Source organism: Eptatretus burgeri, chromosome 12, assembly GCF_056783735.1.
Source record: "Eptatretus burgeri isolate ZD-2024b chromosome 12, Ebu_testis_v1, whole genome shotgun sequence".
Taxonomy (NCBI): Eukaryota; Metazoa; Chordata; class Myxini; order Myxiniformes; family Myxinidae; genus Eptatretus; species Eptatretus burgeri.
Window position 1 is genome coordinate 43,873,199 of NC_140972.1, and position 12,862 is coordinate 43,886,060.

Genomic DNA, 12,862 nt, shown 5'->3' on the forward strand with positions numbered 1-12,862 from the left:
AAACAAATTCTCTAACAATTTTTTTTTGGGGGGTAACAATATTTTTTTTTTTTGGGGGGGGTTGGAAATCACTTAAAACATGTAGAAATGCAAAAAAAAAATCTCTTTTTTGGGGGGGGGTAAAAAAAAATTTTGGGGGGGTTGGAAATCATTTAAAACATGAACAAATGCAAAAAAAAAATTTTTTTTTTCTAACAATTTTTTTTTTGGGGGGAGGGGACCAAGTCCAAAATTTAATGGCATGATCCTTGGACCATACCTAACCCCACCACCAAGTTTCGTCAAAATCCGTCGAGGAATTTTTCCGTAATACTGTTCACAAACAAACAAACAAACAAACAGAAAGGGGTGAAAACAGTAACCTCCATCCATCTTCGAAGATGGCGGAGGTTAATTATGAGAAGAGAACCATTGCAGAATACATAGTTTCTCCAGAAACTGCAGGAAAGCATTCAAAACCACGTATTGGTCGAATATGCAACTGCTCCTTCCACCCCAGTGAGAGCTCGGTTTTCCGAACCACATCTGTCGTGTTTTTACCTGCGACGTGTCGCATGTCTGCATGAGCTCCGCATGGTTGTTGTTGCTGTTGTGTTCTGTTATATTTATGTCACTGTGTTGCTGTTTGTGTTTTCGTCCAATTTTTCCTTGTTAAATCATTGTGGAATATCATCAAATTTGTCTTCGTGTCGCCCAGACCAACTTCTCAGATAGGCAGGAGCAAAATCATCTCAGTTTTTTTTCAAACTTTTATCCTTTCTGCCTCTTCAACATTATCATAGCCCCCCTCCTCACTTCAAAAAACAAACAAACAAACAAAAATCTTTTTCATTCTAACACGTGATCACATTCTGCCTCCTATTGTACTTCCTACACCTCTTTCTTTATATCTCCCTTTTCTTGATATCTTCAAACTGAATCTTCTTTGCAAGAAGTGCTTCTTTCTTTGAAAGCTTTTTAAAACAGTAAAAAGCTTCACTTTCATTATTTCTCCAACTTGAGTACCCCACATGTTCTTGTTCTTCATCATGATTCATGATGTATTCCTCCTATTCCTCAAAACGAGGCAAACAAACCCTTCTCTCACCAAAGCACTTGTTCCACCAACCCTCCTGCTCCCATTCCTCCAGCACGACCTTTCTCCGTGCCTTCAACAAAAAGTATTACCTCTCATCTCATGATCATTATCTCCATTATCCAAATTGCGAATTTGGAATAAGCATCCACTCACTTCATGTCCCTTCTTTTTGCATCCCTCTTCACTCCACCCCCTCAAAGCCTCGTGCTCACCCTGCCCATGCAAAGCCTCCCCCTAGTCCTTCACACTCCAAACAGCTCCCTCCCTGTCCCCAATTGCGTGGACCTCAAGCATCTGCACTCTATCCTGACAGATCTCTCAATCCAAGCCAATGCTGATAAACCAGACATCATCTGTTTAAGGCCCTGTCACACCTTGACAATTTAGCCAGCGTATACCGACGTATGCAAAATTTGGCTAAAACGCTGGCACATGTCGAATGCATTATGGGTAAGTTTGTATACGTTAAGAGCACGCTGGCATACGTCGTAGTACGCCGAGCTGTTAGACAAATTTTCCATGCTTGAAATTTTTTGACGTATGCCGGCTCACACGTATGACTCACACGTTCCGCTACGCTGGCCATAAGTTGAAGGCACGTCACGCGATCGTTGACACACGTCGACACACGTTACTTGTAAGTTACTCATAATTCGAAACACGTCGAGGTAATGTTCTGTTGCGTCCTGATCTGTTCAGTGTTCTATCTCTTCCATAAATCTTAACTCAATACAAAAATTTTCTCACATTAAGGACATTCCTGGCAACGTCTCTACAATAGGTCATGGGACTTTTACATTATGTTGTGACAAATAATATCAACAGTGGCAAAAGGAATACTGAGATTTTCGATCTCGTTCAATACAAAATGTTTTGCGGAGGGGTTGTATGAAAAATTTGCTGGTGATGCATTCAATTATTTTTTTTTTCACAATGTTATGCATGTGAGTAAAGTTTGGAAACCACTGTTCCATAGTATGGCAATCGTTATGGCATGCTGAATAAATCGTACGACATCACGGCCTCCAAAGGCAGCCGCCGATTGGGCATCGTCCGTCATTCCAAGTCGTTCCTTGGGAAATGAGAGCTACTCACAGGCTACAATCTAAAACTCTCAATATTCATGGTATCTCTCTTGATGAGGTAAAAAAGCACAAGGCCTGATACTCTCGTATCGCAGACAGGTCGCGGTGGCTTCTGTTTTATTTTACTCTCTCCTCCGGTCTACCTCTCTCGGCCCTCCATAGCTCCTTCAGATAGAAAACATGCATTCTTCGTTATCTGCTCCTCGTTAAACCCCCAAAATCCAGGCTTTCTACACACCTCCACTCATTTTTTCCTCTTTTGTAGAACTGCTTTCCAGAGACTGTTCAGTCACACTCTTTGCTGCGGGCTTCGAGGAAATGGTTCACTACTACAATCTCATGTCATCCCGACAATCTGTACCTGCTGTATTTCCCATCTCCACCATTAACCACACCTTACCCAACCCCCTTACTTGCAGGTCACTGCAGTGTTTCCTCCACTCCTCTTTTCCTGTTCATATTTTCCTTTTCTCATTGCATCTAATTGTCGCCACACTGTCGGTACATTGCCATTTTACCCTTGATCTCCTCTGAGCTTAGATTTTGAATACTTATATATGAAGTCCAGCTGTGAGACACTCCATCAAGGAGTGCAGAAGCAGGCACAGGAGTATTTTTGATAGGTGCTTCCAAGCACGCGAGTGCTCTCGGTTAATGCTTGAGGTGCATATTTTTGACGTCCACCAGTTTACTGGCCCAACAAGCACCCTCGAAGAAACACGAGGGATATCAGGCTTATGCTAATAAAACCTGCCTGCGGTGGTGGAGCTTCATCACTGTCTTGTAGCAGGCTCAGCTGAAGATGGCTCATCTTTGGTGCACACCGGTTAGGATGCTTTCATTTCCACAAACCACAAATATGCAAAAGGTTTGCATTTTGTGGTCGTGAAACTGTAAAAAAAAACTAGATAATTGTCTCCTTTTCATATTTTCAAATGTCATGACTGCCCTTTCAGCCTTGCTGTGAAAATTGTTCCTGTGCATACTAAATGCCTTCTGATTACACCATACCTGTCATATGGACATTAGTTTGATACCTCCTCCTCTCCCCTGAAAACAAACTCACCTTGCTATGTCACTTCTCTCTTATTATTATTTTTTTCCAGACATTTAAGTGGTGTGTTCAATGCCTCTCCAAGGCTTGCTCATAGAAAGCATTGTTGGCATTTCTCCATTTCAGATGCAACTCGTTTCCACATTCACGCTGTGATCCAACTTAAACAGCTTTTCCAGCTTTTGTGGCCAATTCAATCCTTCGGTAATTTGCGATGGAAATGGAGACTCAGGGGCTGACACAGTGAGGGTTGTAATCAAATCATAAAAGGCCATCGACACAGATTGTGCGTGTTTCGGTCATTTTGTCACGGGTCACACTGCATATGATGCAAGGAAGTAATTTAAGTGAACTCACCATCTGCATCGCTTGTATTGATTACACATTGGACAAGGATTCAATTATGAATTCTCGCCTCTTGCTTGCATTGTTACTGAGGGACGGCTGTGCGGCCAATGCAGTGCCCACACTGTAGGTTCAGACAGGAGTTGGAATTTGTTCTGGACGACCTACTCTTTATGATAGACACTGATATGCTTAACGTCCGCCAATTAATTCTAGCAGATGGGACACTCCACTGAAGGTGTGTATCCAAGGGACGGGGTAATTTTTGATGCAATGCCCTTCCTGCAAAGCCCCGATCCAGCAGTTATAGTCGGATCGAAGAATCAAAGCAAATCGACAGCGAGTTAAACAAGTGTTATCTCAGAGTCAAACATTGCAGTAGGTAATACCAGTTCAGTATTATTTCGAATATAGATGTTAATGTGTTTGAATGTGGCACAGGCAAGATATGACAAATGGTCCCTTCCTGTGTCCTGTGTTTGCTCCGACTATAGGAAGATCCACACACAAAACCCCCTATGTAGGGATAATGCTTATAATATGTACATCGCAAGTTGCGTCCTGTTCAAAACAGCACAATTACATGGGTTCAAAACAAGTCAAGTTTTTAATAAAACAAGCTCGAATGAGCTAAGATCCTTGTCCTCTTAATGATGACGTCATAAAAACGAATATGACGTCATTGTGATGCATCAGGTTTGCGATAAATTATCTGTGCTAATGCCTGGCTTGATTCCCACAAACAAAATTCAAACAGCTTGCCTCGTTTCAGATTTCCATTAGCAGCGATATTATGACGTCAACTTTTTTTCTCAGAAGAATTTCCAAAATCGGAGATGGTTACTGCCTGCACGTGGGCTTTCTGAATATACATGGCAAGTTTCACGAAGATCCGAGGAAAACTCTGAGTTGTGAAACAAAAAATGTCAAAAAAATAGGAATGGCGTCATAAAGATTGATATGACGTCATAGTGATGCATCATATGTGTGGTAATTCATCTCTGCTAATGCCCTGTTCGATTCCCGCAAACACAATTCAAAAATCTTGCCTAGTTTGAGATAATTTTTTCGGCGATTTCCATTAGCGGAGATATTTTGACGTCATAACTTTTTTTCTAGGAGGAATTTTCAAAATCAGAGATGGTTACTGTCTGTACAGGGTATTTTTACATATATATGCCAAGTTTCAGGAAGTTTCGATGAAAACTGTAGGCTGTGAAACAAACTAGTTTCAGAGATAATGGTATAGGCGATTTCCATTAGTGGCGATATTATGACATTAACTTTTTTTCTCGGAAGAATTCCCAAAATCGGAGATGGTTACTGCCTGCGCGTGGGCTTTCTGCATATACATGGCAAGTTTCACGAAGATCCGATGAAAACTCTGGGTTGTGAAAAAAAAAATAGGAATGACGTCATAAAAATTGATATGACGTCATAGTGATGATATGTGCGGTAATTCATCTCTGCTAATGCCCTGTTCGATTCCCGCAAACAGAATTCAAAAAGCTTGCCTAGTTTGAGATAATTTTTTCGGCGATTTTCATTAGCGGGGATATTTTGACGTCATAACTTTTTTTCTTGGAGGAATTTTCAAAATCTGAGATGCTTACTGTCTGCGCAGGGTATTTTTACATATTTATACAGTACAGTCAACCCCCGCTTCATCGCGGTTCACCTATCGCGCCCCCGGTTCATCGCGGGTTTTCCCTTGGAACGTAACTAATTTTTTCTGCGGATTCCCCCGGGACATCGCGGTGATAATAGATGAAATATAAATTATTTAAGCAATAAATTATAACGTGTGGTGCTCGACCAGTCACACAACGCACGAGACAAAGTTTCGCTTGTGAACTTCGAATATTTTCTACGTTTTTTTCTCCAAGCCCCACGATGCCGTCCAAACGCCCTGCACCTTCTCAGGCTTCTGGCAAGGAACCGAAGCGCCAGAGGAAGGTCCTGGGACGCTCCAGGAGAAGGTTAAGGTAAAGGTGATCGATATATGCTTCGGGAGGGAAAAAGGTTTGCCTCTGTTGGATGAGCACTGCTCATACCCAGCACCTCAAAACCGACCAGACCAGACTCGTCGATATCTGGCACCTCAAACCCAATCACTGCCAAACCGACCAGACCAGACTAGTCGATCTCCAGCACCTCAAACCCAATCACTGCCAAACCGACCAGACCAGACTAGTCGATCTCCAGCACCTCAAACCCAAACCGACCAGACCAGACTAGTCGATCTCCAGCACCTCAAACCCAATCACTGCCAAACCGACCAGACCAGACTAGTCGATCTCCAGCACCTCAAACCCAAACCGACCAGACCAGATGAATCGATTTTTTGGGGGGAGGCGTCCATTCATCGCGGATTTTCACTTAGCGCGGGGAGGTTTGGAACGTAACCCCCGTGAGAAACGGGGAATTACTGTATATATATATATATATATATATATATATATATATATATATATATATATATATATATATATATATATATATATATATATATATATATATATATATATATATATATATATATATATATATATATATATATATATATATATATATATATATATGCCAAGTTTCAGGAAGTTTCGATGAAAACTGTAGGCTGTGAAACAAATGAAACAAAAAACAGTCAAAAAATAGGAATGACGTCATAAAAATTGATATGACGTCAGAGTGATGTATCATATGTGTGGTAATTCATCTCTGCTAATGCTCTGTTCGATTCCCACAAACAGAATTCAAAAAGCTTGCTTAGTTTCGGAGATAATTTTTTAGGTGATTTCCATTAGCGGAGATATTTTGATGTCATAACTTTTTTTTCTAGGAGGAATTTTCAAAATCGGAGATGGTTACTGTCTGCGCAGGGTATTTTTACATATATACACCAAGTTTCAGGAAGTTTCGATGAAAACTGGAGGCTGTGAAACAAAAAAGTCCACAAGAACAACAACGTGAGTAAGACTTAGAGATCCTCCACGAGGATCTAAAAAATGGCTGTGTTGAGTCGGTCTGTCATAGACTTAAGGTTGTTTGTCATAATCCCATAAGTCGGACTATTACAAAATGCCAGTGGTGTATAAAACAGCATGTGCATGTAATAGCTGGGTCTTGGTGGCTGCACCGGATGTCAGGGCTGACCAGCACTCGAGGTCTCTTCTCCCTTATTGGAGGCTCGACGAATCGTTCACCATCATCTCTGCAGGCTTGTTGCAGGCCCAACGACCCTTTCCTCATTATATTCCTGACATAGTCCATGGTCTGATCAGCAAGCTCTCAAATACTTGCGATCCGAGTCAGCCGGTCATTGCCTCAGCAGCTCGCTGCCTGCTACACCGACCCGCAAACTTGCAAGTGCAGTGAGCAGTTGCCGTGGTCGATGCCACACATGATCGACACCGTTGCTAACATTCCTATGTGACATTCATGTGGAATCTTGAGTAGCGTGTTCATATCAAGAAGTCCCATATTGGAATGTACTCGCACATAACAGAACAGTTGTAACAAAGCAAAATCACAGGAGCAGATTTTACAATTCCACATTCGTCATCCGAAATAATCCCCCCAAATAATTTTCCTTTTAACAAATAAAAACATCACAGAAAGTACAATCATACCCTCGGCCTCATGTTTGTTCACCTGTAGAGAGGAAAGGTAACTTGTAATATAATGAATAGAGTTTGTGTGGTTGTAACTATGTCAGCAATATTCAATAGTCGATTGGTGTTTCCTCACCTCTTACAGCTGTGATTACGGTGCGGTATCTTTAGCACATGCTTTCCTCAACTCGTGACTCATCCTGGTGATTACTATAATATTGATCAGGGCTGTTATCCTTGACAATTTTACACTTCTTTGACTCCTCGGACACCAAGATGCCATCCGGGTTCTGTGGGCTGACACGGGTACTCCTGTCTTGATGGCGGGGGTGCCCGCTCGTATTAGAAAGTAGAGCCACAAATGGAGCCAATTTATTTAGTTTCAGGTTATTTTGATTTTCCACCATATATTGTCCAATATTGCTCCATCTGCTCACCGAGTTTCCTGATCCTCCAAAATTACTCCGGGATGCAGCTGTTCTTCAGGCAACCCTCTCCTGGTTCAACGTCCCAAATCCAGGTTCACCTCAACTCCTTTATGCCTCACCTCCCATCTGTGGAATCACCTTGCCCAGGATGTTCTGTCTCACACTTCCTTCTAAGGCTTCGAGCAAGCAGTTCACCGCCATCGCTCGTCATCCCCAATTCTGACCTATGATCTTCATTAACCCCATTAACCTTTCCGACCCAACTATTTTACTTGTGAGTTTCGGTTTCCTCTCCTCCTCCCTGTTCGTTTATTCCCTTGATGTTTGTCACACTGTCAGTTAGACCTTTCTCTGCCATGAGCCTCGCTCCAATAAGGGGTAAAAAAGGTGTACTTTGTAACGGAACAGAGATCTAATGACGCAAGTGGACTCAAAAGGGAATAATAATAACCATGACGATTAGAGAGAGCATCGTTCAAATGAGCCTCAAATGTACCTTTTAATATACTTTTCCAAGAAAAATGCTAAACACCCCCCCTCCCCACATTGTGCAAATTGCTGCAATTTCTATCTCCAAATTGCTCCAGCTTCACTAATCGCATCGCCATTTATGTACTTCGAAAGTGTTACCTTAATACATGTAGCTACTTCATTCTGAAATGGCTCTGCTCTCTGTTTGTGTTCATTACTTAAACGACCGGGATTTGGGTGCAATTATTTTCTATTGTCTGAGCACAAAAGATTTAAAATTAGTTTGGAACCAATTGTGTAACCATCCAACCTCTGTTCAATTAATGATCGAAGTAATGTGGTGATGCAGAAATTAATTGTTCTATGCAGAGAGGCTTCGAGTCATTAGTAGCTTCCAGTTGATGTTGATCTACAAAAACAGATTTCTTCTTCTTCTTTTGTGCAGCACGTGGCTGCAGCCAACATCATATGCTCAGAGTGTAGCTGTGCTGCTGATGCAGTGCCCCCAGTAGGTTAGAGCAGGAATTTTGGAAGTTGGGGAGGGTGCCGGCGATAGCTCGCCGACTCTTCACGAAGGACACTGTGGCTATTTAACGTTTACCGACTAATGTCCGCAGATAGACGGGCACCGAGCTTAGTGCCTACCAAAGGGACTGCACATTTATGGATACCTCACACTGAATGCGAAACACCAGGATGAAAGTTTATAGTTGGACTGAAATTCAAACCCAGAGAAATAGATCAAGGGTTAGTGTGCACATGCCTAGACTGCCAGCACACACTGCAGGTACAAGATTGAGACGAATTTAATTGCTTTGGCAGAACCTCAGTAGCAGATCACCTTGCCCCTTGGAACACGAACAAAAGCCTCGGTATTTTAGGTAACTCGGATCCCGGTGTTTTGCCCATACAAGTGACGAAAAAGAAAATGGCCGATAACCTCACTGCGTGCCTCTTTCTTACTGTCTGCAGGAACGCATCCTAATCTGGCTATTGCAGCACATGCAAGAAGTCGGGGTGTCTCTTGATGGTGCCAACCCAGACGGCAATACAGCGGCCCACCTCGCTGCCTCGCATGGCCAACTTGGCTGTCTGCAGGTACGAGGAAGACCAAATAATTGGCGTGCTGCCTTTATGACCTGAAACACTGGAGAATACATGCGCTTCCAGCTCCCAGGGCTCACATGCCTCTGTTTGGGGAGATTGGGCGGCAGTGTAAAAACAAAACAAAAAAAAACTACTTTGCTTTGGCATAATCCGAGATTGCGCTTCAATTGGCATCAGGTCACCAAGGACTTGCTTTCTAATCCAATTCTTTTTCCACGACCACAATTGGCTTCAGAAATTACCTTCTTTATCGGACACATTCTGTGAGTTTCCAATGTCGCACTTCCACCACTCGGGATTTGGGACCAGAAAGGCAAACGTGGCAACGTCACAAACGAATGACAGCTGCATCCCGAGCACAAACACAAAATTGCAGTCAGACAGGTTATTATACATTAAGTGGTGTCTATAGGGAGTAACATCATAATGACCATGCAAATTAATACTCCAAAGGCATCCAGTGTCGGAGGTTTGCTTTTTAAGACCGTGGTTCGTATTAGAACTGTGGCGGTATTAAGACCGTGAAGAGTAAACATCTTCCAGTGTTTGAGGAATAACAAACTGATCAGGACGAGTTACGGTGTAGGACAGAATCGCATTTGTAACCAAAGCAGACGGTAGAGTATCATTCAAATGAGCATGAACATTTTGCTGGCATCGCAGCGATAGCGTCAGGATATGGTGCTCACTGCATCGTCCAGGATCTTTTTCTTTCATATGCAGCACATTGTTGTGGGTAACATCATTTCTGTGGGGGTGCAGCCATGCTGCACATGCAGTGCCCGCTGTAGGTTAGAGCAGGAATTTGGAATTTGTTCAGGACGCCAGCATTAGTTAGCTTACTCTTTGCAAAGGGCACTAATACTGGCAGACGGGACGCAAAGTTTAACGTCCATCTGAGGGCTAGCACACACAATGATGAATCACCCTGCCTGTGAAACACCTGGATGACGGTTTATAGTTTGGCCGAGATTCAAACCCAGGCTCGATAGCTGAGAAGTGAGTATTTTCCATCCGAGATTCGAACCCAGGCTAGTAGATTCGAACTCAGCACGCAAGTAGGAGGAAGCGTCAGGTGTTCTAACTCTAATAACACATGACTTTGGGCCTTCTCTGTATTCTTGCCAGACCTTGGTGGAGTATGGAGCGAGCGTGTCGCTAACAAACAAGGCGGGACACAAACCCCTGCAGAGTGCCGAGCGAGGTCGTCATGCGACATGTGCTCGATACCTCGTCGTCGTGGAAACGTGCGTGTCCTTGGCTTCACAAGTAGTCAAGCTGACCAAGCAGATCCGAGAGTAAGTTGAAAAGAACAGTCGTCGTTTTTGGGGTTTTTTTTTTTTTGAAGAAAGTGGTAATATAAATATCCTGACATGCAGAACACCGACTTTTTTCGTTTATTAATATCGCTGCTCATCATCAAGCATCTGTTGTTGCAAATGTCTTAAAGGAAAACGACGGGCAGCTTGTGCCTGCAAAACCAGCTGCAATCTCTGGTGGGTTCCCAACATCCGGCTGTTCTTCCCAAAGAACTCCAGACATCAAGGTAATGACATTTGATGGCAAACATTTACAAAGGAAGTCTTTGTGAGGATCACTAAAAAAAAACAAAAAAAACTTTCATCATAAAATAGTTCCCACTTATCTGTCATGAACATTTGCTATTCAAACCTCAAATGGTTCCATGCGTGCATGTTACCAGCGTTCCAAACCACTTTGGGAGGCTAGCTTGAACACATTATTTTGAAAGGGAAAATACTTGTACGCATATCCATTTGCAATGAGTTGAGTAAATGAACTCAGATCTGCTCACAAAAGGTGTTATGGTCCTGCGAAATACGAGCGGCATAATGACAATTGTCCCTGATGCAGGCAGCCAGGTGTGCCATCGGAGCACAAGCAGGAAGGCACGGGATGCTGTGATGTCGACAATGCAAACAAATCCATGGAGACTGGAGTGTGGAGGAAACCATCTGTGAATGGCTCTGCAGATGTTGCAAAACACCGACCCCAGCAATCCATCGAGGAGGAAGACACCGATGCAGTGCTGAGGAGTCTCTTGGGAGAGGAAATCTCCTGCCAGGTTCCAAAAGAGCAGAAGCTGACACTGGAGTTTCCCAACCGGATCGAAAGAGGGGAGATGGGAAGGCCCGGTGGTCCGAGTCTACGAGAGTTGGGCTTGCGTTGTGCAGGTGTTGAACAAAGACCATCTAGCAGTTCGAGCACAGACTCTTCTGGCTCTACGGGACAGCAGAGAACCGAAAATACGTGGCACCGGGTAATGAGCGATAAAAGAGGAAGCGCAGATGCTTTACACGGATTTTTGCAAAGGCATGATACCGGGAGCCTACGGACAGAGGTCGACTGTGTGGGCAGCACATTGTGTACGGAAACAGTTGTGCGTTCGGTGTCTCTCGACAGCGGTATTCCCCCGACGGACGTTGGGTCCTCGTCGAGCGCATCCACCACCCCGGAACTGGCATCACCGCATGGCGAGCGCCACTGCAGCCCAAAGAGCGCGCTCAAGTCTCCAACATCAAAAAGTCGAGCTTCAAGCAAACTACATGTTACATTTGAGGAACCTCTGGTACACGTAGCACCAGCAGAGTCGACAACGAACGCACCGGTTGCCAGCAGGCCAGTCGAAACTTTGAAACAAGGTCTGCGTGGTTTGTTGGGAAGAAAAACAGAAACCTCAGACAAAGTCCAAGGAGGCAATACAGCGGAGCACTCCGGTTTGGTAAGTGTTGCAACCGTGCAGTAATCTTTTTCTTTAAACTTTAATCAATTTGTCTATCCATGTATTTATCATGTATCGGCCATGCCAATTGCCATGCCAATCACTTGCACCATCATTACGGCCAAACGTAGCACATCAAATGAAGCGGAAAAGATTGGTGCATTAACCGAACGCAATTAAACCAATCTGCTGAAGTGCATGCTTTTAACGTTGCATGTAAATTGCAGGCTCTTAACCACCCATACCGCTCGATGCATGCAAGATTATGGTAACTATCTACATACGCGACCGTAAGTGTTTTATCAACCCGACGCAACGCAACAGATGCATTATGCTTCAAAGAAGGAAATTGCGGGGGGTTCCGAGGCACGTGTTCCCGCCTTTGGAATGTGCAGTGGTAATTATTATGAAGCGTTTGTGTGTGTGCTAAAGCGTACTTGATGTCACACTCTCTCATCGCAGGCGTAAAGGGACGATCTTCGCCATGGAGCCGAGTGCACATTTTTGCAGGACACTGTCTGACTTCCTCGGATGATTTCCTGTGAATTTTTATTGTTTATAAACACCTTATTAGCCACCGAGCAACTAATTTCTTAAAAGGTTAAAACTGGAATTTTTTTCTTTGTTCTTGAAGATGCAAAATGCCTTCTTCTTCCTTTTATTTTGTACTGGATTTGAAGCAAACGGGAAGCTAAAATTGTTTTATTTTATACCATTTATTGTAAAAAGTTTACTCGAGCGCAGAAAATATTTGCAGCTTTTTTGATTAAAAGACGATTTACAGTGTTAATCTTGTTTTTTAAAAGTAGATTGAAGCTGGAGAGCTTGTTCTAAAGTGTGTGCAGATATTGAAACCTGGTGGACATCTAAGTTGAAGGATGTCGTTCATTCTTTCCCGAAAGATGTTTGTGGACACATGACGTACCTGTGACATCTTTTTTTT

General features: G+C 43.2%; 2 protein-coding genes across 4 annotated transcripts in view; both read left to right on the plus strand.

Annotated features, from left to right (window-relative positions):
• Positions 1–12,709, plus strand: part of LOC147015509 (synphilin-1-like) — a 68,143-nt gene extending 55,434 nt beyond the window's left edge. The window contains exons 3-8 of one of the 3 annotated variants that reach the window (XM_085850290.1): positions 9,045–9,170; positions 10,308–10,477; positions 10,630–10,725; positions 11,052–11,919; positions 12,147–12,187; positions 12,382–12,709. In XM_085850290.1, coding sequence (XP_085706416.1) covers positions 9,045–9,170; positions 10,308–10,477; positions 10,630–10,725; positions 11,052–11,919; positions 12,147–12,187; positions 12,382–12,454 — 1,374 coding nt within the window. In that variant the 3' untranslated portion in view covers positions 12,455–12,709. Of the gene's footprint in view, positions 1–9,044; positions 9,171–10,307; positions 10,478–10,629; positions 10,726–11,051; positions 11,920–12,146; positions 12,210–12,381 lie in introns of all 3 variants that reach the window. The other 2 variants (XM_085850291.1, XM_085850292.1) reach the window with 2 other exon arrangements.
• The window catches only part of HERC1 (HECT and RLD domain containing E3 ubiquitin protein ligase family member 1), a 964,782-nt gene that overhangs the window by 445,024 nt on the left and 506,896 nt on the right, over positions 1–12,862 (plus strand). The window lies entirely within an intron of this gene.